The sequence below is a fragment of the Ambystoma mexicanum genome, chromosome 6p, assembly GCF_040938575.1.
Source record: "Ambystoma mexicanum isolate Mex_15411 chromosome 6p, UKY_AmexF1_1, whole genome shotgun sequence".
NCBI lineage: Eukaryota > Metazoa > Chordata > Amphibia > Caudata > Ambystomatidae > Ambystoma > Ambystoma mexicanum.
This window is the reverse complement of record NC_090935.1, coordinates 305,484,401-305,510,319: the sequence shown is the minus strand read 5'-3', so window position 1 is coordinate 305,510,319 and position 25,919 is coordinate 305,484,401. Positions and strand designations below refer to the sequence as shown.

Here is a 25,919-nt window from a genome sequence, read left to right as displayed (position 1 = left end):
TTAACCCAAATAACGTCAACAAACGCCCAGCCTCCCCTCTTCCGCTCGGGCTCCACCGCTTTCCAGGTGCCGCTTTTTCCTCCTCGGCCTTGCCCGTCGCGGCGTAGTGTCTTGAAACTGACACTATAAACATTGTTTTTACTGGGGCTTCTCCGCGGGTCTTGGCGGTTCTCCTTCCCCGAGTCTTATGCTCCCTTTGTAAGTCTTTTTACTGTAGGCTTTTCAGCTTGGAGGCTGTCGGTTGCTCCTTTTCGTTTCCTCCTGGTAGGGCACCTCTACCATCTTGTTCCTGTAGCGTTGAGTGTACTTGTCGTGCCCGGTTCTAGTCTCTATTTTGTCGGGGGTGGTTTCTGTTTCGCTCGTTCCTCTCCGCCGGTTGTGGAATCCCACGCTGGTCCATCCACTCCTGGGCGTCGGTCGTTGTCTCGAAGATCTGTGTTTTTCCATCGTGCAGTATTTTTAGTTTGGCTGGGTACAGCAGCATGAATTTCACCCCTGCCGCTCGAAGGCGCTCTTTGGTCTGCCAGAACTGGGCTCTCTGCTTTTGCACGAGTGCTGTGTAGTCTGGATATATCGTTATCCTGGCTCCGTTCCTTGTGATGTTCCCTCCTTCTCTCGAGAAGGTCAGGATTTTCTCCCTGTCTTTAAAGTTCATGATTTTTGCAATCATTGGTCTTGGTGGTGCTCCTGGGCGCGGTCTTCTAGTCAGCGCTCGGTGTGCCCTTTCGACCGCGAAGCCTTGGGATAGGGTCTCTGCTCCCACTTCTTGGATCAGTAGATTCTCTATGTAGTTCGTGGGGTCCCTTCCTTCCTCCCCCTCTGGCAGCCCCACTATTCGTACGTTATTGCGCCGGGCCCTGCCTTCTGCGTCTTCAGCTCTGCGTTCTAGTGTATTAATTCTTTCCAGTGCTTCCGTCATTTGTGTTCGCGAGGCGGACACTTCCTCTGTGTTGCTCTGCGCTTGCTGTTCCACTGTTGTCATCCTTTCTGCCAGGTTTCTCGTATCTTGTCTAAGGAGTCCCACGTCTACCATCACTGCGTCCAACTTGCCTTCTATCGACGTCTTTAACGCCCCTATGGCTTCCAGTATGCTACTTTCCACTTGCCTGATCTCTCCTTGCGTGGCGTATGGCTCCGGCATGTCTTTCTCCCCAGTCTCTGGCTGTTGGTCGTCGCTCTTTCGGGTGAATGTCTCCATGACTGTTTGTCTCCCTCTGCCGCCTTTAGGCTTGTCTGGCATGTTAGTGCCCACTGCTCTTAGCCTATAGTTGGGCTCTGTTCACTCTGGTTTTGTTTGTGCTTCTGTGGGTCCCTGCTCAATTCTCCCGCTCGCTTCCGCTCTTTCTTACTTGTGTTGCCTTATCATGGCGATTTCTCTCTGTGTCTTCGCCCTCGTTGTCCGTCTGCCGTCTCTCTCCGGTGTTCACTTCTCTTTCGCTTCCAGGCGATTGGAGTCTGTGCCTTGCGTAGGGCGGCTCGTTCCCCGGTTTCTGCCTGTGTGGGAGGGGGCCAGTTCGTGGTGACTATGTGGTTCTCACCTCCGTTTACTGGTTATCTGTGAGGCAGCTGGTTGGGGTGGTGTCCGGGTCTGCGTGTGATTTCTTGTCCTCCTCGTTATGACGGCGGCTACCTTTCTTCTCTCGTCTCGTCTCCGTTAGGTCTCGGCTCTCCTGGCCTTCCTCACGGTCTGTTTTCTGTTCCCTGGTCCTGGTTCCTGTGCCGCTGCGTCGCCTCCCTTCTCGGGATCACCCGTTGCTTGCTGGCTCTTTGCTTCTGCTGGTCACCTCTGCGTCGGCAGGGAAGGGCTCTTCTTCGGTTCGATCTGTTGGCCGCTTCCCGTCCGTGGGTCTCGACGCCTTCTTCCTTCCCGGTTTGGTGTCACGCTGCTTCTGTGGTTGTCTCAGGCTTCTCTTCCTGTTGCTGCTGCCGGTGCCTTGTCTCGCTGCCAGTCGGGTGATGCTCCGGCCCTGCTTGGCCTGGGCGTTGGTCTGCTATCCCCCTCGGTTCCACTCCGGACTGGCAGGTAAGGGCTCTTCGTCGGCTAACCGGTCTGTGGGTCTTCTCGTATTTCGTATTCGTCGCTGTTTCTCCTATCGGGTTCCGCCGCCGCTGCTTCTCATCTCCGCGTTGGCCAGGTTCTTCTGGATCTAGTCCGTTCTCCGTTGCCTCTCGTTGTGGGATCCCTCGTTGTTCTGCTGCTGCTCTCCTCCGCCTCGTCGTGAAGGAATCTGCCTCGGTTCGGTCTGTGGGCCGCTTTCAATCCGTTCTGCCTCGCCTCCCGGGTTCTTCGGTTGTTCTGCTGGGCCTCCGCTGCTTCCACACTCCTCAGCGTCGAGGGGGCTCTCTCGATCTGGTCTACGAATCGTCTCCCGGTCTCTACCGTCCCGTCTCTCGGGGTCCCGCGTTGCTCTGTTGGCTCTCCGCCGTTGCCGCTCGCCTCCGTTCTTCTGAGCTCGGTTTGTAGGTCGCCCCTCGTCTCCGCTGCTTCACCGCTCAGGTTCTTCCGTTGTTCCGCTGGGCCTCCGCTGCTGCTGCTCGTCTCCGCCTCGGCTGGGGAACGCTGTTCTTCGGCCCCGGTCCGTGGGCCGCTTCCTATCCTTGAGCCGCGCCGTCTTCGCCTTCTCTGGGTCGGTGTCGCGCGGCTATCTCTGCGGTTGGCGTCCCGGACTTCTGCCTCTCTGGAGGTGCTTCGATCTTGCCTGATCAGCTGTCTCGCCCGGCTCCTCTCCTTCCCTTCGGCCTTCTTCGTGTGCCGAAGTGCAGGTCTCAGCGTCGCGCGCCCGCCATTTTGTTGGTGGTACTACGCGTCTCGCCCTCTTCTCGTTTTCGGTTTTCCGGGCTCCGTTTTCCCTCGGGTCTTCTCCCGTGTGTGCTTTGGGTCTTCCGACGTCTTTTCCTAGCGTTTGTTCAGGTTTTTCCGTCCAGATATGCGCCTTTCTCAGGATCTTTGGTCGGATCTAGTGGGAGCTTCTCGGAGTTCGCTCACGCTCGCATGGCCGCCAAGCCACGCCCCCTTTTGACGAAGATTTGTGCTTCAACAGGGTCAAGGACTTCCTCGCAGATGGCTACTCCCCTGCCCCCAACCGGCAGGCTCACCATGGACGGTGAAGGAAACCGGGATCTAGTTAGTCCTGAACTGGGACCGGCCACCGCAGCGACCCTAGAGGACATTACAGTTTTTTTTACCTTCTTTTGGATCCCCTGGGAAGGGGCTTCCTCAAAGAATCTCAACCTCTTCATCTGAGGGAGCACACTGATGGGACCGGCCGGTCCTTAACGAGGCATGACAACGACCGGAGGCCTTCTCTTTGAGCCATGCCACCAACCTTTGATAGCCGTCCTGCTTCGTCTTCACCAGGAACCCGCAGCAAATCTCACCATAGACGTTCCACAGTCCACACTTCATGCAGAGTTTGAAAAGACTCCTCTTTTCTCCCAACATTGTCGAGGTGCAAAGCAGGCCGAAAACTCAGAGAATATCAGCGATGAAAGTGGATCCTCGCCGACAAGTCCCGCTGCTGGTAGTTGATCGACGATGGAAAAAAAATCTGAGAAAAAGCATAAACTCTATCCGAAAACACTCACTATAGCAAAAACACAACGAGCAAGATGAGAAGACGCCCAACATTGTAACGTGTGGTAAAAATCTCAAGATGGCCACCACAGATGGAGCTTAGAGAGACAACGGTCATTGGATGGGGGTTGTATGACCCAAAGGACAGTGATTGGTTATAGAGGAGAAATGCAGTTTTCAGGCTAAAGCAAAACTGCTTTTCTTTTTCTACTGAGTAATCCCAGCCTGACGATGGGGAATATTCATGAGCATGTGAATCCATGCCAGACACCATTGCTGTAGAAGTTGACAAACTTACTTCAGCAGGGGAGCATCTGGAGAGGGGAGATAGAGAAAGATGGTTGACAATCTGGAGGGTGTTGAATGAATAGGAGGCAATATCGCTGCAAGAGGGCTTGTAAGGCTGAGGCATCAGAAGTGGTGAGCTGCCACTCCCTGACTTGTAAGCACATGTAAGGACAACATCTCTGCTACTGGGCAGGGTGTGTGAAGTCTAATAGGGAGGTTTGGACAAAGGCTAAGGCAACAGCATCGTTTGTATTTCCTCTGCCTGTAACATGGTGGGAAAAACACTAGACTTGCCACGGTGGTTGGAGAAACATTAAGAGGAACATCATCTTTAGGGCTGCTGTTGAACAGTAAACCATAGGGATTTTGAATTGGCGTTGGAAGCTCTCAACTTCTCCAGAGTCTCATCCACATTGTCGTATACAGGAGCTTAGCCTGGGCATCGTGGCAAAGCTTATATATGTCTAATTATGGTCTTGGCCCATAGTCCTGGTTCTTGCCACACAGTCTGACCTGTCCAGGGCCAACTGGAGATCTCACTGGCCTCCTCATTCACGTCATTAACAAGGGAAGTGAATCCCTCTTACCTCTGTAAAGGTGAGAGACTACCGTCTCAGAGATGCTACAACCAGCTGGAGTGTTGAGCCGAGTCACAGGTGGCATTCATCACACTTCAGAAAGGACTGCCAGGCACAAGCACTTTCTGGACAAACATGTCAAACCTCTTACTTCCCCTGCCTTGGGGCAAGGATGATTACTGTGAGCACAAAGTCTGCCAAATTGAGGCCTGAACAACTAGACCTTCGGAGTGGGGTGCATGGACAGGAAGCCCCCCAGATCTGTGGGAGCCGAACAATGCATGCTTTTTGGCAAGGTCAACAGCCATTTTGGAACCCTATTTTAACCACAAAGCACACAGTGGTGCAGGTGAAGCCACAAAGTTGAAGAACTGTCTCTTACAAGAAACCTTAGTCAAGAATGGCTGTGATGTCGAACTGGACCACTGATTTTACTGGAGCAGATAGGTCCAGGTTGTCAACCTTTACAATAGTCCTCTGGAAGGAAATATGAGGCTTGCCATAGGCAGAGGCCTGGATGACATTCAGGTCGGGGCAAGTGCCCAGACCACTGGCAGCTGTGTAAAGCCAGAAGGACGACACGGTCCACAGGACAGTTGTACACATAGTTTTATTTAAATTAAAAGAAAAATGCCATACTATCCATGTTGCTAAAAGAAGTTTTCTCTTCCTATACAAACTAAACTAAGATGCTTGTCTACAGTCCAAAACAAAAATAGTCCTTGGTCCAAACTTATCCACTAAACTGGCCCTACCAATTATCAAAAACATAACAGAAACATTGAGTGTCTTACACTCTGTTCTCCATAGAGGCGTTGCTGGCTTTTCAGGACTCCTTCCTGGATCTTGATTTGTATAATGTATTTGACCAAAAGTTCCCTTCAAGGCGTAACAGTTCTTGTCAGTCTTATCACAAAGTTGGAAGTGGCGCCGGCCTCAGAGGAAGGCTAAGAAGACTGAACATAAAGATGCAGCTGCAAAGACTGAAGAGTGGGGCTGATGCTGGGCCGCAAAGAGGACTGGTTCCTCCTCCAGGAGCCGAAAGCGGCCATCCAGCTTCTTGTTGATCTGAGCGTTGGCCCAAGGCTTTTCCCAAACCTTCCTGGCCAACAAGAGGATTTCCATTTGCAGACGAATGCCAGAGAGGCCAGTGCCGCGCAAGCAGCCTTGGACTGGGAACTAAAAGACGCCCTGGAAATGTTTCAAGTGGCCCTATATTACACATTTTCAGCAAGCCCAACCCTCTTCTTAACAGGAAATCAAATAGGCTAGCACATAAAAGAGGCCCAGGGTGCAGAGGCCTACCGCAAATTCTCCAGAGTGTCCTATACGTCAGTCCACCACTGCGCGCAAGGCCAAGGCGTCTGCCAGCACCCTGGCCCTAGTGGGGCAGTTCGGGATGAGACATGCCAAACAACTCTGCTAGGCCCTGTAGACGGTCATGAAATGCTTTGTCCGATTCGGAAGGCTCCTGTTTCTGTCCGTCGTTGTCGGCTAACAGGCAGAGGGGAGTCTGGGTCCTGCAGCAGCAGAGTTAGAGGAAGCCCCCATGGTCCAGAGAAGGCTGCACCGTCCAGGTGGATGGGGAGGAGAAGGAGGGACCCAGACTTGCCATGGGCTGATGTACCAGAACCCCTGGCGGAACTGGTGGGGGCCCAAAGGAGGAGGCCTTGGAAGCAACACCTAGGGGACCAACTCTTTGATGAGCTCCTTAAGGAATCGCCATCTGCCAAGTGCATTAGCAGAAGAAAGTGCTAAAAAAAAATAAACAGTCCTCGCAGGCCGCCATTTCACATGAGGGAGAAGTGCAGATCTCCCTGATGCACTGGGCCTTCTGTCCAGCTCAATATGCTGAGGTACCTTGGAAGGGTATCCAAATGGCTGCCTGGTATATAGATAACTCTGTGGGGACCCCCCCACCCAAACTACAAGCCCCGGAGCCACTCCCTGAAGGAAGAGGACTAGAACCGCCCATATATGCTCATTCTGATGTCAGAATCTAAGATGACCGGCGATCGTACAGGTTCAGCGACATGCTTGTCTGCGGTTTTGGGAGCCTGCACCACACCCTGGGAGAGAGGGCATCCAGGCCCCACTGTGCTAGGTCTGACATAGTCAGGGACTGTTTGCGCAAAAATTGTGCCCAGACCACTGAAGCAGAAGCGCTGACCTTGGAGATGGCTCTGGGTAGCCGTAGGGCCCTCAGCCAGTGGGCTGGAAGTCGATTTGTCTTCCTGTGCAACGATCTCTGAGAAGGCTCCGGGAGGCTTTTTGTCCTCATCCGCCAAGCTGGCAGTCGTATGAGACCGCGCCTCAGGCTTGCGCCTGGTACCGAAGCTTGAAAGCCCCTCGCACCCTGGTGCAGAAGAAGCAGCAGAGCTGGAGCATCCCACTCAGTGGATGGCCCAAAAGAGCTACTAGGTAGCTGATAGCTTTAATGGACTCAGGTCTACCACCAGCGTTAATGTCTGTCGGACCCCTCCAAGCTAGAGGCCCCGGGAAGGAGTCACCAGGTTGGGGTGCCTCAGAGAATAAAGGACCTACCTTGTCATGATGAGGCCTTAGCAACTAAGTCCTTCAGATGACTGGGAGGTGAAGAGTGGAATATCTCCCTCCAGCGGAAAAGACTATTCTCAACAAACGATGACCGAGACAACTGCAAACTGTGCACGCGTCCCAGTCGTTGTCCAGCCCCAAGCAATGAAGGCAAGTGCATAGGGGTCTGAAGCCGGGAACGTCTGATCTCAGAATGCGCATCTCAGAAAGCCTCCTGCTGCCGACATTCGCTGGGGACGCAAGGCACCGAAGGGAGGTGAATAAATGGAAAAGAAAAAGCATGGGGAGCACACCGAAACACCCAAAAAGTGTCTGTGCCAAACTGACAGGTCCGACATCGTCCGTGTGCGGAAAAAGGGACTGAGGTGAGGTGCCGGAGGGCGGGGCCTCGGTGGCGTTCCAACGCCTGGGCCACGCAATCACACTCTATACTAAATTTAAAATAAAAGCTCACATTTTCCGCTGCCAAAGGTTCCGGTACCATCCCCATGTTGGGGGGACGCCAACAAGGATGGGGGAAAGGGGGTGGTCTGTATGAATATAGTTTCTTAGTGGGGTTTGGATGCTGCTTATGTGCATCTTTGACATAGGAGTATGGTTCCTAAGTTTCCTTCGGCAACGCAGACCGAGTCTCTAAAAGTCTGGTCTGTCATCTTGGTTAGCCAGCCCATGTGATCTGCGGTGTGTCAAGTTCTTTGAAGTCAGCCGGTGCAGCATCTGGAGTTGCATGATCCCAGATCACTTTCAACACTGTTGTTTCTGTATGAGGGGTGAGTGCATACAGTAATTGCAAAGTATTCAGTAACTGTGGATCATGTCCTAAAGGGACAGAGGATCTTTTAGCGCTCTCTGGATATTCTGCCACAATTGGTCTTGCATTTAAAAGGGCCAGCTAGGATGGTAGCGCACATATAATGATGCTCTGTGACGTGGCAAGGGTAAGCAAAGGCTCCTCCCCATACAAACCCTGAACACAGCATCACGCCAATAGCGGTGACCGTTCCAGTTAGGTATGATTACTACTACTTAAGGGTCAGACTTCGTCACACTACAGTATTTTATTCTCATTGTAGATTACAATCATCTTCTGAATATACATATCGGTAAAACCTCAAAAAGTCAAAAGGAATGCAATGAAAGACAGGTTTATAATTCACAGACACTTGCCGAAGCGTACATCAGTCCCTATTCCTACAACACACACCTATCCAGAACAGACTCTTTTTTGAATTGTTGGGATTTGCAGCAGGATCTAGGATATCAGATAATTCTTCATTTACACAATTTCAAACATTTAAGATGGACAGAGCTGTGATTGAAAACACAGAATATGTAGAAATATTGACAGCAACTTAATATTTTTATCATAAGCAATGCAACAGCAAATACGTTTATCATTTGAGACAGCCAAGATGCAGGTTTTCAGAATTCACAGTCAAGGTGGTTCTGCAAGTTGAGTGCATGCTCCAGACATCTGTGTTAAGCTTGCAGAGTCCAGGTTGGTGCCTTACTGCTAAGTGTTTCATTGTTTTTTCTTCCATGCCTCATCACCATACAACCCCCCATTATTCCCCAAGGGTCATGTTTCTGCAGTGATTCCAGTCTCTAGCACCAGTGTGTTATGCAGTATCCTCTGATGTGAGTGCTTCGTACTGTAGCCCCTAGGGTGGGCATATCAGAAAAATCACTGGGTGGTAAAAGATAGATTCCACACACAAAAAAAAACACGTGCATTTGTAAATGCATAAGACCGTTTGCGGGCGTGAATGTTTGAATGTAGGTTTGGTGCGCGTGTATGCAAGACATGCATTTGTGTTTGTCAGTGGGGTTGTGGATGCAGTACCAAACAGGAACCATGAGAGTGGTTTCCAGTGGCAAACTGACATATATAATAGATACCATCCAATATTGTATAATGGTAATATTGGCATGTTTGGGCACAGGCAGCATTAAAGTGTTTCAGATACTCTGGCATGTATTGTGGGCACATATATCATACTGTTCGACTTACCTTCCCCATATACTGGGATTGTTCACGTTAACCTACACAAACACAACAGATTGTAATTTGTATGCTTTTTTTCTCCAGTTTCTCAGAAATTATGCTGTATTATGTATAGCTTCAACCCACGAATCCCCTTACAAACATGCTAATTTAGGGGATATTTAAACGTGCCTCAAAAAAAAGTACAGTTGCCACTGACCTGGTATTAAATAAGGGGAACAGAAACTGGTATTTGAGTATCACCGCCTGTCAGTGGGATATAGTCCTTGAAAGTAGTTAGTTAGGCGTGCAGCGCAACTAGAACCTTGGGGCTCTACTCCCAACTCCAGAGAAGTAAGCAAGCTATAACTGGTTGGGAGTAGTTGGTCGCGTTCATCTTCACAGAATGTTATAAATACGTCCTTCAACACAATTCTTCTTTAAATGAAATACACTTTGAAGAAAAATTGTTCAGCCAACATGTGTTTCAGCACGGTCTTTTTCAAGGTTGATAACACAAAAGTAAAATAAAATCAGTTGGACCAATGTATGTTAACAATAACATTAGCATGCATAAGAATTTTGAATACATACCATGGTCATGGTTGGGGACAACTTAATGCAAAGTTACTCATTAACTCCACCTTACTTTTACCAGTGTCTATTTACAATCGAAAAGTAGGGTGAGTGGTTGAAGCACCCAAAATCCCCAAGGGGTAATGTGCCAAATGATAGTGAGCTGGTTTAGTTTGCATTGCACCCAGGGTGCCCTAGTGAGGGATAATGCCAATTGTCGTGGGGGGGTGTGGTCTGTCAGTGTCATTGAATGTTGAAGTGGACATGCCTTGATACCGTGAACATTGCTAATCTGATTCTCTCTTACAGGTGTTTGGTCAGATAACATGAATTGGACTCAGTAGCATTTTGGAATTTCCTGTGGGTCCGATTGAACAAAACATGTTTGTCAGAAAAAGGGAATCTGTAGGGTCTGTCCTACCCTGCTTATGTGATCATAAAGGGACTTACCATTGGTATTGTTAGCAATACTCGGGTAAGGCTGATGGTTGGTTATGACTATTGTACTCGATCCTTCTCCGATAGCTGTGGAAGGCTTACCAAAATAACCTGGTTAGGAATTCTAATTAAGCCTTACTCAGTTAAATCGGAGTAGATTATCATTAACTTACCTCTAAACGTTGAGGTAGTCTTTAAATGTGCCACTGCTTGAAGGCGTAATCTCTACTTGACTCGATATATGATCCTGCAAGAAGCAGGATCTTAAAATCGATTATGAATATTAGTGCTGCTTGCCTGGGTCAAGAAAAGTATACATCTATTGGTCCTCTATTGTTCGTAATTGTGCATGTAGTCTACATATAGATGAGCCCTTCACAGAAGCATGCAGAGATCCATTGTACTATTATTAGACAGTGCTGTTACCATAGATCTAGTGTCACAAAATAAGCAAGCACTGAGGCGTTCTTAACTCAAATGGATGGGGTGGCCTGTTCGGCATTATCCCATGACAGTCTGTGTGTGAACCGCGCATGGCTGGCATATTGTGCCATTGTTTATGGTCAGGATAGGCGTGACACGTCAGAGCCGCAAATGTAAACATGGCTCCCAGCTTTGTTGTCTGCTGGGACTGCCAGTCCACTAATATGGCCCATAGACCACAAGGTGTGGAAATTGGTTATATATCATATCTGTTTGACAAGAAGCCGATCTGGTTGTTGTGGCATAAGTGTCACATCAACACTAACAAATCAGTAACATGGGATAATATTATTCCAGTGCAAAGATCTGACTGGAATTATAGCATGATTTGAATTGGATTTCACAACTGGTGGGTGGCATTTGGGGTGCTTCATCCCTCTACCCACACTATTATAGCTCCACATCTTCAACATATGTACAATTCAATAAGTCAACACAAAAATACAATGTAGTCAATGTAACAAATTGTTATACATATGCAACACAGTAAATGTGAAAAAGGTAACATATCTTCACTCCTTTGATCTGGATTTAACGACATTTCTGGAATACATGGCCACCCTCTAGATGAATAGACTTAGCCTGAGGTGATTACATATGAACATCATCATAATGCTACAGACTGAATCCTAATTACAGAAACACATTCATCTCATGCCCATCTATGGTACCCCTGAGTTTACAGATGCATTCGATTCCATGCATTTTAGCATGAGTGTTCGGTTGCCCCCGCCGTTTGCCACATTTTGCTCTTATCAGACCAATACATTTGATGTCGTTTTTGTCTGACATTTGATGGCAAGTCTGCCAACGATGGGCCAGGGGCAGCATCGGATCCTGGCTATTCAGACTTGCCAAATGTTCCCTTATTCGTACTCTCAATTGTCTAATGGTGCTTCCAATGTAAAGCTTTTGGCATACACATATGATGGCATGCACCACATAGGTTGCCTTACAATTAATGAGATCCCGGATAATCTCTGCACCAGGTTTGTAAAAGAATCTGTCATAGTCCTGGTGTGCATATTTGCACGTTTCATGTGCCACACCGGTGAAAGCTTGACAGGGTCCTCAAACAGTCGCTGCCCCTGCCGGTTTGAGCGTTCACTGTCCAAGAATGAGGGACAAAGCAGATTCCTGATTGTTGGTGCTCTTGTGTATACACATTTGGGTTTGGAGTGAATGTGATGTTGTAAATCCTTATCCATGTACAGGAGGTGCCAGTGTTTCTGCACTATTCTTTACAGAAAGTGAGTCATGCGAGTACTGTGTGATGATATCTGAAGTGGATTTTTTTTGTTCAAGCTCCCTTGAGGATTAGGGTATATAAGGTCAGTTCTAGTCAATTTTTTGATCTTGGCAAAAGATTTCTTGACCACTGGAGGCGAGTAGCCCCTTTCTTGGAATCTCAGACAGCAATGCACATTCTTTGTCAAAGTGTTTGTCCTCACTGCAATTCCTGCGGGCCTGGTGGAACTTCCCTGCAGGAATATGGTCTACAGTAGCTTTGCGATGGCAGCTGGAAGCATAAAGGGTTGAATTCACTTCAGTTGCTCTACGGAAGGTACTGGTTTGAATTTCACCTTGTTCGATATAAATGTTTAGGTCTAAAAAGTCAATCGATGTATCATTGCAGTGCCCCGTAAGGCAAAGTCCAAATGTATCAGCAGTCAAATAGTGGGTATAGTCATTGAATCCTTCTAAAGTACCATTCCAAACTACCAAGATGTCATCAATGTATCTTCTCCAAAGAATGGCATGCTGCACAAAGTCATTGGTGTCAAGTGCGTATACATCCTCATATTGAGCCATAAAGAGGATGTCCAGGGTGGAGCATATTTAGCCCCCATGTCAAAGCCTTTGGTTTGTGAGTAGTACACTTCATTTAACAGAAAGATGCTATTTTTGTGTGTAAATCCAAGAAAAGATTTAATCATGTTGACATGCTGAAAGTAGGACGTTGAGCGATCTGTAAAGGTGTAATCAATAGTCTTGATGGCTAGGTCGCATCGAGGTAGTGTCGCTAACAGATCTCCTTCTTTCCATTCAAAATCATGTACAAGCTGAAGTACTGCTGTGCTGTCTCTAATATATGATGGTAATTAAAAGACATGGTCTAATGGTGTTGTCAATGTATTGGGATAGACCAGCCATTGTTCACCCAATACCACTCCTTGTTGGACGTACCTGTGGTGATTTGTCGAAGGGTTTATGGATTTTGGGCAAAAAATATATTGTCCGTGTTGTTGGTAGGAAAGCTTTTTCATCATCTGCAAGACCTAATTGGTGCCATTTTTAAATCTCTTCCAGTAGGGCCTGGACTATTATTTTGGTGGGATTGGATGAAAGTGTCTTGTAACAGCTGAGTGTGGCTAGATGCGTCATGCCCATAGCAAGTAGCACTACATTGCCACCTTTGCCTCTTTAATGACTATACTGCCGTCGAATCCCAGATTGTTCAGTGCCTGCGTTTCATTCCATTCAAAATTGCGTTTGGTTTTATGTCGACCTTTATTGGTGGCATCTAGATATTTGTGAATATCATTTGTCACAGCTTGATGGAATGTGTTAATGACATTGTCTGTTGCCATCTGCCGTGTGAATTTGGATCTCAGTTCATATACTGGCTAGATGCGTCATGCCCATGGCAAGTACTACTACATTGCCACCTTTGCCTGCCCCTTTAATGACTATACTGCCGTCGGATCCCAGATTGTTGAGTGCCTGCTTTTCATTCCAGTCAAAATTGTGTCTGGTTTCATGTCGAGCTTTATTCGTAGCATCCAGATATTTGTGAATATCGTTCATCACAGCTTTTTGGAATGTGTCAATGGCATTGTCTGTTGCCATCTGCAGTGTGAATTTGGATCTCAGTTCATGTACTGGTAAAGTACTTTTATGAACTTGTAGATCAATGCAAATGTCTTCCCGATTGGTCAATGTGCTATTGTCTAGAGACACAAGAAGATGTGTGTTTTCTATATCAGGGATAGAGATTCATTAGGCATGGGCGATTCTGCCTGTGGTACATAACATTTAACCTGTGTTGCAAAAAACCTTTTTAATTTAAAATTGCGAACAAACTTGAATATATCAATCTGGAAATGTACAAATTCAGTGCCAATGCTTGGAGCAAATGATAAGCCCTTGTTCAAGACAGCCTCTTCTGTCTTGGACAGGGTCTTGGTGGATAAATTAATGACCAGAGTTGGTGGGTTCATATTTGCACCTTTTTCATGGTCCCTGACCTCGTCAGTCGACTAGTTGTTCCCGGTCTGAGCTTCAGGAAGGATAGATTAGGCTCTGATGACCAGTTAGTAACTAAAGCAAACACTTGGTCCATATTTTATAAACAGAAGCATGTTTAAAGGTTGTGCATGTGCAAATTCTGGACTGTGATAACCAGGTTCCTGTGATATAGAGAGAAAGAGTAAAGAGTTGGGGAAATTAAAAATATTCTTTATAAACCAGAGAATGATTGTTGAAATGATGCCAACCATAATGTATACAGGTGACTTATATGGCAAATTAATAATTTAATCAAAAAAGCGGAGAAGAATGTCAAACACAGAGGATAGGATTCCCATCATTGTGCCTCCAGTCACATGCAGCCTTCAGTTTTGGGGTTACAACTGAATATTACGGCTACAAGAGTATGGTCACTTAAACAAAGATTAAACATCGCAGAAGAACAGTAGCTTTACTACGGCAGTAAAAGTAATTTGTTTTCAAGAAAAAAGACCCAGAATATCAACTATACATACATATATTAAAACACGATATGAAACTATTCATCTTCCAAGGTTACATTCTCTATAGCCACAACATAGGAAGAATAATAGCATGTCAACCTGTAGATTTTCATTTTAAAAGTTTCAAGTCAGCCTTTGGCTCCATTGCCCATTGTGTAGTCTTTCAAAGGGACAAAGAAGCAAGATTTGGCAGGTTCTCTTGTGCCTCAGTTTCATATGCTTACAACAGAAGAAGATATGACCAGGGATAATGCTTCTTAGTGTAAAGACCATTAATTGGTGATGGTACCAAGTAAAAACATAAATAAAATAGATCTGCTTTTTCCCACCCAAGGCAATAGCATAGTTTGTTAATTGTATCAATGCACGTTCAATGAATGATGGATAAGAGCCACACACAAAAGAAATCAATGCCTCCAGATCACACAGAGATCATGGACTGGCACTGTTTTATTGTGTTGATGCATGCTCTTCAACATAGATGCACAGACGGACAGCAACAACAAAAAAATCATATTTTTCAATCCCATGCGATATATTATTGATCCCTATCATGACAAAATAAAAACAAACCAAGACATTCAAGTTTGAGTAGTGTATTTGATTTACAAAGGCACTGTTACTTGTTGATCAACACCTTCCTACCTCGTCTACATTGCTGAAAATGTAACAAATTTGTCTCAGAACATCAATGTAACCTTCTTCAGACAAAGAGGACATTTAAAAAAGTTAAACTGAGTTGCTATAAAAGGATGCAACACTCCTCTATCCCCTACTCCTCCTATGCCCTTCTGCAATACAGGATTACAAGGGCAATAACAAGTCAAAATGTGATTTTCTCTACTCAGTCAAATTTCTCTTTGGCTATTGTCAAGTCCAAATACACAAATCCATTAAACACTCTGCCAAACTGTGTACACCAGCTCTTAAGAATCCATTACATGGGCATTTACAATTCAAGAAAAGTAAACTAAGTGATTACATTCACAGGCTTGTGCCCCAAAATGACAGATTAAAAAGACTTCAAATAAAGGAAATTTGCTCCAATGTACAAACAGTAAAAACATTTAAACTCATAAATCCATTTATATAATTCAATATTATTTAAAATAGTCATGTGTTTTATGTACAAACAGTAGAAGCAGACAGAACATGAAATAATACTTGTGTGTGTTGTGGGTCTCTTGGAACATTCCAGAAGGATGCTTCCTCAAAGTCTCCATTGACCCAACGAGCAATGGGTCCGTGAGACCAGCAGTATCATGGCATCCAGAGAACAGCTTTAAAAACTAGAAGAGCTGCCATTCGCAGTTTGCGAGAGGTGCCATATAGCCAATGGGGTCAACCCTTCCCAACCTGTAAACATTTGCAAATCATTTTAGAAGGCGACATTCAACATTTTAGAAATGACTCCTCCTTTATGCTCAATATGACTACTCATTCATATGTCCTCAATTCCTGAACAGTAGAGTTGTCTAATGCATGTGCATATGAGAGCGTTATATGCCATAAACACAGGAATTCAAACAAGTTGGGTTCTTTACAACACAGAGCTTTTTGATGGTGTATTCTGTACACATTCCATTGGACATCCACATTTTGAAGCTTATTGTACTCAGAAATGTAGGGTAACGTCTTTTTATAGATGAAATGTGACCTGCTCACTATATTTTAAAAGTGATCAGGATTACAAAGTAACACATTTCTGCTCACCTTTTTCTGTCGTATTTGCAAAGAAAAGAAGAATCTCAAAGAAAAAACATGGACACATTTTTAAAGTCATGGTCGCTTAATCAAAGCTTTTATTTCAACATACACGATTAGTGTCCACTGTTCTGCGTCCTGCATCTCAAGTATAAATATAAATTAACACCACCATGCCCAATCCGTTGTGTAGGGGGATCAAACTGGTTTTCCAGACACAGGTACCAAAAGGTACAGAGTGTAGAATTGATTTATAGGGTGCGAAAATAACATGCTTCCCGAATTACAGAAACACACTTTCCCAATCTACAGCTTCATTAACACATTAATTTACTCCATCCTTCTGCCCAAATTTATAAAAAATGAGGTAATCCATAAATAGTTAAAATGCTCATAGAACTATAACGGCTAATTCAGAGAAACGGACAGGGTGTACATTGAGGATTTATCAAGGCATTGGTGGTGGAGGAATGTAAAAAAAACCTACAATTTGGAAAAATCTGGCAAACGTTTTTTCAGCTTATAGCATTCAATGAAGAGTGCAGGTTTTATTCAAACCCTTGTCCTCCATGCATCTATTCTTTGCGTGGACGCATCCTTAGCCAGAAGAGACTGGACTGTTGAGGAGATAGAAAAACTTTGGCTCACATTTGTAAACTGTAGTGAATGGCAGTAATAGTTAAGAATCTGTCCCAATCATTGTTAAAACATATGCAAAATATTCCACTGATGTCCCGCCACAATTTCTGCATTACAAATAGAGATCTTGACTCTGGTAATTCAGCTACTTCTGCCAAAAAAGATAACCCAGGGTTTTGAACCACAAAACTGCATTTTATCCTTCGGTTCTGAGGGCAAAAAGTCCCTGTGGACACACTGATGAAGCAAAACTCCTAGACCTAAAATGTCTTTTAGTTTTGGCCATTTCAACATCAGTGGATATCTTTCACACGGTTATTTTAAAAACAGACAATATCAGGCACTATAGTTTAAGCATGCAACAGGTCATCTATAGCAAAAACAATTAGATAACTGTGAACGTCAAATAACAAAACTTTCTTAGGGATGGCATAAACCACAGTGAAATTGGACAGAACATGTCCGCAGGCTCAACCCTCTAACTGTTTTTTGTACAGCAGTGCCACATTGACAACTAATAGATAATGCACCTTAATGACATGTGCCATGAGAAGCACTACTAACCTCACCACCGCTTATGATAAAAGAAAAACAAACAGATATGACCTCCGAGTGTTACATAAAGTGCCTTTAGATACGGTGCAGTTAGAGCAAAATAATTTGTTATTAGCTATCATTAGCAAATGCATTCAAAGTGGAGACACAGCAATGGCTGGCTTAAAGCCACACAGTGCCATTTTTCATTCAAAATGTCCCCATTACAAATAGGAAAGAGAAACGCTCATAAAAGTAAGAATTACTGTACATGGTTAATAACAGGGTTAGGCAAACCTTTATACAACAAATGGCACTTTAGCCCCATCCCAAAAGTGTTTATAGTACAAGTTAAAATTACAAAGGTGTTCTGTGGGTTTATGTTAAGATGGCATTCACCCGGTGAATGATGATTTCCCCTTACTTTACAAAAACTCTATTACTTGGGGTTAATATGTGGTCTCTCATCGACTCTACATAAAATGCAAACAGAATTGGGTGGACTATGCTTATGTTTTACAATTTCCCAAAATGTATTTACATAACCTAATTAAGCGGCAATAGACTGTAGCCATAGGTTGGGAATTGCTATGGCGTTTAAACATGCGTTAGAGACACAAAAGGCCAAGAAATGTAGCCTACCATGAAATATAGGTAAGAGAAATAAAAATCCTCATGCTTCCGTTAATATGGCATCTTTAATCGCAACGAAATAAAATCTGGAAATGGGACTAAATCATTTAAAAAGTAAACATGAGTTGTAATACTATAGCTTCAAAGAGTCATTCCATGTATTTTCATTAGAATGTATGCACAATATTCATCAGGGCTTTTGCCATTAGAGGCAACCCGTACATAGAACAAGTCCTCCTGAAATGTAATTATAGAATACATCATCAACCAGCTGGTAATTTGCTGCGGAAATCTCATAAATACCATCCACAGGCGGCTGTGCAAAAGTCTGAGTTTAGGCTACGGCACAGCAGAAGAGTTTGTTCCATGAACCAACACCACTTTGTGCAATTGTCCCGTAATTCTCATTGTCCACTTTGCAGTTTCAAGACATACAAGCAGAACTTGCTGGGAGTGAAGGGGTTGGGTCTGGATTGCAGGGCCAGAGGAAATATTAATCCACTCCCTCAAATCCTTGAGCATTTTCCACTGCCATGAGAAGCCTCTCCCGTAAATCTTCAAAGGAGTCGTAAGGAGGTAAATCAAGGCGGTTGAAACTAAAACAGAGAGAAGACAAAATTAAGCAAGGTGATAGAAATAAAGTTTCAAGTGAACGTTAAGGTAAATGATAACTTTTGAGAAACATGTTTTCCCCTGAGAAATTACATTAAACATAAATGGAAAGTAGTACTGGGCAGCATTGTAACATAGTGACATTCATCCAATGTGCTCCTACCCACACCACTTTTGTACACAAAATAGTAATTCAAGATATCCAATGAAGCTTTTCCGTAACACATGCATTCATTTATTCATGTTGAACAATACCGCCACCCCACCTAGATGTGTTTCAATGTAAACATCCAAAGGTTTCTTTGATATTCTGTAACATATGCACAATGTATGTAACCTGTTCACTGTTTTCAATGTTATAGGAACGATGCTGGAACCATTTTGAATGCACACGCTTTTGTATTTTCTCCAAACAGTTGAGATCAATAAAGTTGGTTTCACCATTTATCAAAAGGACGACCATCGAGCAGCCATGGCTTGCCCACAATGCCCAGAATTCTTTCTCCCACATGGCTTAGTAACAAAAATTCCCATTTAACCTACAGTATTTATGTATGATTTTAGTTCTATTGAATTGTCTCAGATGACGGGTGGAGCGAGTAAGCTGTAATTGAGGCTGAAGTAGCAGTGACAATATATGATACCTGTGTACTGTCTGGGTGTTGGAAAAAGGCTTGACGATTGTACACCAACATTTTCTACTGAAAATAGATAGCCTAAAACCCACAAAAAGTAATTTGTACTTTATACCTAGATTATGTTTGTTGCTTTAAGATTTTTATCCTCATCTGATACTTTTAGCATGTCTTGTATGTATGTGAGGGTATATGTAGTGAGATAGGATGACCCATAAATTCACAAGCAGTATTCCTGCTGTATCCCTTTCCTTCTCTTGCCCCACCTAAAACATCTAAGTGTTTTCAAAAAGGCAGTTCTCTCTAAACTACCAGAACAGGTAACCTATTAGTTACATTGATTGGCCGATTAATATTTTAGCATTCAGAAGGGTACAAGTAGCGAATTAGAAATGTTCACCAATACTTGAATTTGATACACACAAGAATAAAATTCCACTATTTGGATGTAGAATTATATTATGCCAGTGAAAAAATACAAACAATATACCCAAAACGAACTAACCGGAATAGTCTTTCAATGGATCGTCCCCACAACCGGCGCTGAAAATCTGCACCATGGACCCGAAAAAATTCAGATTGTGAAAGCGGGGTGAATGATCTATCGCCGATGGGTGGCGTCGAGGGATTCTCCTTTGACGTCGAAGTAGCTGTGGGCATCAGCTGAACTTTGGGTGCTGACAGCGCCAACAGGATCGGGCCCTGAGGCTCCCGGGAGGCTCCTGGCATCAAAGATCTTGCCACGAGTGTCAGGAGAACCTTCTTCGGTGTGAGCCTGAAGGCTCTCCTGACACTCATGGCATCGGTACCGCTGTTACCTTGGCATCAGGATCAATTAGTGCTGCTGAAGCTACCAGGGTCTGCTGTTTAAGAGGCTGGCCCGCACCCAAAGGTGCCTTCTCAAACATTGCTTGCAGTTGCGACTTAAAATCCTCCCGCTCTTGCCTAAAAGTCGGGCCCCGCTCACGACTTACCCAGTTCTGATGAAGAGTCGGAATCGCGTAGGTGCTGGTGATGCCACTTTTTGTGAGAAGACAACAAAGATGAGTGGCTCCGCGAGTGGGACCTTTTCTTCATCTTGTGCCAGTCTACTCAGTGGCAACATGCTTGCCTTGGAAGCAAGTCAACACGAACCAACATAGGTTCGATCCCCTGGTCCGCACTTCGAAACCTCTGGGTAGTGCGTTATAAGTGCGTTATAAATATATCATATCATATCATACTCTCCTTTTCAGGTGTGGGCCCCTTCGTCTCAGCCTCTGAAGACCGAATGGTCGACCGCGCTGGTGATTTGGACGGCAATCGGGACAACATCGTCAATCTTTGTACAATTTCGATTCCGCGAACTACCATGTCTGCTCCTCAGATTTTGGGGTTCAAGTGCTGCACCGATTGTGGCTCTAAGATGTCAATAACCGACCCACACAACATCTGTGTGTGGTACCTCAGCACGGGTCAGGACACAGGGGTGCCCTTTGTGTGGTAAAATGAACCCGAAGTCTCTTCGGGAGCGGGCAGCCAAGCTTTCGTTGGTCCGACCACCATCAAAATCACCAGTGTGGTCGACCGTTGGGTCTTTAGAGGCCAAGGCAGTGGGGCCCACACCTCAGAAGGAGAGTAGACTGGAAGACAAAGAAAAGGTCCCACTCGTGCAGCGAATGAGATCATGGCAATGGTTCATATGAGGTTCATACGAGGTCAGTGGATCCAGTACCTAGGAACCCTGAAGGACGTCCTGGGGGTTGGGGGGTCCAGGTCCGTGGTCAACAACCTGTCTTGGTGGGCCAACGGCAGCAATTTGCTGGCGGGGGAACCTTTCTGGCCTCCGTGGCATCAGGCTCCAGTAGTCACGGATGCGTTGTTGAAAGGTTGAGACGCCCACTGTGATGACTTTGGTCAGCAACGGAAGTCAGGTGGTACATCAACAGGCTGGAGATGGGGGCCATCAGGTTAGCCCTAAAGGCGTTTGCGCCATCTCTGAAGGGGATGCATATCCTGAAACTGACAGACAATACGGTGGCCATGGACTACCTGAACAAGCAGCGTGGCGTGCGCTCCCTCACCCTCTGCAGAAAGACGATGCAGCTTTGGTTCTGGCTGTTAGAGAACCAGATCCCGGTCTCGGCAGTTCACCTGGCGTGGACAGAGAACAGCTTGGCGGATTCTCTGAGCAGCCAGAGCACAGTCTCACACGAGTGGGATGTGTGCCAGGAAGAGAGGAGGTCTTCTCTCCCTGGAGTATCCCAACAGTGGATCTGTTTGCCACGGATTCCAACAGGAAGTGCAGACAGTTTTGCTTGAGGGAATTCCCAGTAAACAGTGCACTAAGGGATGCGTTTTTGGTGGATTGCTCCTTCCATCTCCACTGCGCCTTCCCTCCATTTCCAGTAATTCCTTGGGTTCTCAGGAAGTTGAGGGGGTTTCGAACAACCCCCGGACTGAGCGAGGAGGACATGGAACTTAGACCTTCTGGATCAGACCATCTGCTCACCTCTCCAGTTGCCTCACCACCCAGATCTCCTAACCCAGTCTGAAGGTTGGGTGCTCCACCCCGAACCAGGAATCCCTCAACCTACATGCGTGGCTCTTGAGATGAGATATGACTGGGACCTCTCTGAGGAGGTGCTCGAGGTGTTGCTGGTTGCACGCAGACCATCTACAAGATCTCTGTATGCATGCAGGTGGAGAACATTTGAGGCTGGGTGCGGGGGACACGAGATTGACTCTCTCATCCCCCACCACTACAGTAATGGAGTTCCTTCAGTCACTAGCCTCTGCAGGCCTTCAGGTCACCAGAGTCAAAGGATACTTGGTGGCTTTGTTTGTGCTCAAGAGGTCTCCGGATCAAGGTTTGTTTTTCACGATCCCAGTTATGGCCCAATTCATGAAGGACCTTGTAAATAAGTTTCCACCTCCACCTGTGCATTTTGTTGTCCCTGATTTTGATTTGAACCTGTTTCTCGCCTTCCTTATGGCTGCTCCCTTTGAGTCCTTGCACTCTTGCCCTTTGCGGCTGCTTATGCTGAACACAGCCTTTTTGGTTGCCTTTACTTCGGTCAGGCAGGTCAGCGAGTTGCAGGCCCCTTGCTGTAAACCCCCATTTGAACATTTATTTTGTGAAAATATTTTGCCTAAGGTGAGACCAGAGGCTCCTACCAAAGGTGGTGTCAGAGTTCCATCTTTCTCAAGCTATAGACCTGCCTATCTTCTACCCACCTCTGCACCCCTCCAAGGAGGAGGAGCGCTTCCACCGGCTGGACAAAAAAAGGGCCTTCAATTTCTATGTGGCAAGGACAGCATAAGATAGGAAAAAACAGACTCATTGTTTGTAGCCTCCTCCTTGTCCAGGAAAGGCCTGGCTGTCATCAAGCAGACCCTCTCGCGATGGATCATATTTTGTATTGCAGAATTCTACTAATCAGCAGGCAAGGAGTTTCCTCCTGGCATCAGAGCCCACTCCACCAGAGGGGTCTCTGCATCTACAGCCCTGCAAAGGGGACTTCCAATTAGGGATATCTGCCGGGCAGCAACCTGGTCTTCGTTCCACACTTTCACAAGACACAGCCTAGATGTCAACCATGGGGCTGATGCTAGCTTTGGTAGGGCAGTGCTATAAAGTCTTGTCTGTAAGCTTTCTGCCTTCCTCCATTGTTCGACTGCTTTGGGAGTCTATCTGATGAAAAAACTGCTGGAGAAAAGCAATCCATTGGAGACATTACTCACCGTAATGTTCTTTCTATGGAGTCTTCTCCCGCAGATTCCTCATTACCCCTCTCGTCCATCCCCACACAGAAAGCATTAGCAGTAGGTGTATGCCTTTTCTCGGGAGAGGGGAGACTTACTGATGGTCCTAGAGTTGGTTGTTTTCTGTCTAGCAAGCCGTATGTTTCTCTCACTCTCTCTTTCAAAACAAAAAATGTTTTGTTAAAGAAGGGTTTTTCGCAAATTCTACATCGCCCTATGGGATCCTTGTTGCTCACCCTCCATTGGCTATTGAGCCTTCTACTCTCGCTATTTATTCTCTGCAGTAGCCAAGTCCTGGGGGAGGTGGGAAGAGGGAGGGAGAGGAACTGAGTTACAGGGAATAGTGACGCAGTATATTTACTCCACCCAATGTCACATCCAGAGCCAACTATCAAGCATCGAGCATGACGGATTGATGATCGAGGGCCAAGTTGAGATCCACTACGCCCCCCCCGATGAGGAATCTGCGGGAGAAAAATCCATAGAAAGAACATTGCAATGAGTTATTTCTCCATTGCTAGCATCAAGTATCCATCCGCCTAATACTATTAGAGCTATTCCTTGCCATCAATGTTTATTTTATGAGAATTAACTCAGAAACACATAAATTACATGAGTCTTAAAGCAGAATTTAGAGAACAAGGCTATAATGAACAACTATTAAAATCTGCATTGGGTAAAGCTGACCAAATAGCCAAAGCTGAGCTCATGCAAGAGAAAGAGAAACACATTTCATCAAAGTTAGAATATTTTGACACTTTACACAAAAATATCTTTAAAATAAATGGAATTTCTTTTATCAGGTTTTAATGCTGAAGGATATTTTCAGTAATGTACCAAAATTGGCTTAAAGAAAATGTCAGTCTTTAAGAGATATGTTAGTTAAAGCTGAAAGACCTATTAAGAAGTTATCTGTAGGTCATTTTAAGGGTACAATACCCTGTAATAATTGTCAGCAATTGCATTATATCATGGAAGGTGCTACGATTAATCACCCATGCACTGGTAAACTGATCCATTTACACCATTAGGTCAACATATGACACTATGCAATTTATATACAGCATTCTATGGTCGTATCGTATCACCCATGTTGGGATGACAGACCGTAAAACAAGTCGAATGTCCGACTGAATAATTTGAAGTCATCCATTTCTTTACATTTTAAAGAGACATTTCATTTAGTTTCACAAATGCAATTTGTAATCAAAGAACGAGTAACTTAAAAAAAGAGGAGGAAATCTGAATCAACATATGAAAAGGAGAAATCTTTTGGAGCAAGGAGTTGGAAGCAATGAACCCCAGGGGGATACATTTACAATGAGATTTAAGTTGTTTTTATGAAAGATACACAAGGTCTCTGAAAATACTAATTCATAATCTTACTATTCGGCTGTGCTACGCAAGTGTTATGGTTACAAAGGGGCCTAGAGACAACTGCATGCAACTTCTTGGTAAACTGCCCCGCTTCCCCTCCGGGTCTCCCGTGCCACCCTTTATCCTTGTTAAGGGTTATGGTACGTGAATGGGGCTTCCTGGGATGGCAGGCATTCCGTTCGGCTTCTCCTGCATCTTGCTTTCCCCTGCGGCTCGGCAACAGCGTTCCCAGCTAGCTTCTGCGTTCCTTCCTACATTCGACACTGCTGTGCACCAGTCTGCTCCTGCAGACCTTCCGATCATCAGACGTGGCTGTCCGGGCTGGAAGATTCCGCTAACTCCCGTTCCTCCCCACTCTCCTCACCTGATTCAAAATCCTCTTGCTGCAGTTGCCTGTGAGAGAGGTAGTCCTTCTCCTTTTTGTGTAGAACGTATCTGTCTCGAGAGGAAGCCACAGTGAGCGCTAAAGTATAGCAAACCTGGGGCCCCCTTCCCAAGACCAGACAGTGCGAAGGGAAAAAGCCTGTTCAGGCAGAAAAACCCTCCGAGGAGTGCAGCGGCTTGAGAGGATCCGGAGCAAGCAGTTGTAGTGGCGTTCTTGAGGCAGGTAGCTGATGGGAGCAGGCGAAGCCGGACATCCAAAGTAGAGAAGGACCCGGAGAGAAAGAGAGCCACGGGAAAGGGTACCAGCGGAGAAAACTACTCCGGAGCAACAGGAACCAGGGCGGCTGAATGACAGCGCAGCCGAAGGTAAGGCAGAGAAGGCGGGCGAGGAGGACCGCGCACCGTAAGAGGAAACAAGCCGGAAGGTAAGGAGAAAGCGGGAAGAAGAGGCGAGGCAAGGAAAGGGAGAGAGAGGGAAAGGTAGTCCGAGGGAGGCGGACCGAAGGTACAGGGAAGTGACGGTGGCGGTCGAGGCTGGAAAAACTAGCGTGTAAACCCAAAGAAGCGAGCTAGCGCAGTGAAGGGGGTTGCAACGTGGCGATCGCTGAGAGAGGAGGAAAGAAATACTTCCCAGCGGCGCCATGTTGGAAAACCACTAGACCGTAGGGTGCGTAAAGGAGGAATCACGTAGCGGAACCTCCGCTCGCCCTTCCAGCGCGTAACCGCCAACGCGGATATAAACGCCAAACAGGACGGCGAATGACAGTATGCCCCCTCCTAGAGCGTAGGACCCCCGGCTTAAAGGGGAAGCGGGCATGAAACTGAGCCAACAATCGAGGGGCATGAATGTTGGAAGCCGGTTCCCATGAGTCCTCCGACCTAGGGTAACCCTTCCAGGACACCAAATACTCCAACCTACCACGGTAGTGGCGGGAGTCACGTAAAGTGGAGACCTCATACTCCATAGAGGAATCCACCCGAGGAAAAGGCTGGTCAGGAACAGTTCTCTGGTGGACGTCCGGAATGAAAGGTTTGAGAAGAGAGGCATGGAAGACAGGATGAATGCGGCTGAGGTAAGAAGGTAGTTTAAGTCGAAAGGTAACAGGATTTATTTTGGAAAGAATGGGAAAAGGACCCAAAAAGCGAGGAGAGAGTTTAGAAGGGTGAACCCATCGCGGCAAGAATCTGGTGGACATTCAGGGCAAGGTCTACGATGTTTGTCCGCTTGGGTTTTGTTGTATTGACGACTCTTCTCCAAGCACCTTCTGGCAGTGACGTGTGCATCAGAAATAGACTGCAGAACCTCTTCAGCCGTCGGGGAATTGGTGGGCGACAGAATGTAGGTAAGAAGAGATCTTGGGTGAACCCCATAGGTGCAAAAGAAAGGAGAGAATCCAATGGCTGTATGAAATTAGTTATTATAAGTAA

At 45.9% G+C, this 25,919-nt stretch overlaps 1 protein-coding gene across 13 annotated transcripts in view; it reads right to left on the bottom strand.

The window, feature by feature from the left end:
• Positions 1–15,999: 15,999 nt before the first annotated feature.
• NEDD4L (NEDD4 like E3 ubiquitin protein ligase) overlaps positions 16,000–25,919 on the bottom strand; it is a 2,900,454-nt gene continuing 2,890,534 nt past the window's right edge. For all 13 annotated transcript variants that reach the window (XM_069627054.1, XM_069627053.1, XM_069627056.1 and 10 more), the window contains one exon: positions 16,000–18,335. In XM_069627054.1, coding sequence (XP_069483155.1) covers positions 18,233–18,335 — 103 coding nt within the window. In that variant the 3' untranslated portion in view covers positions 16,000–18,232. The remainder of the gene's footprint in view (positions 18,336–25,919) is intronic.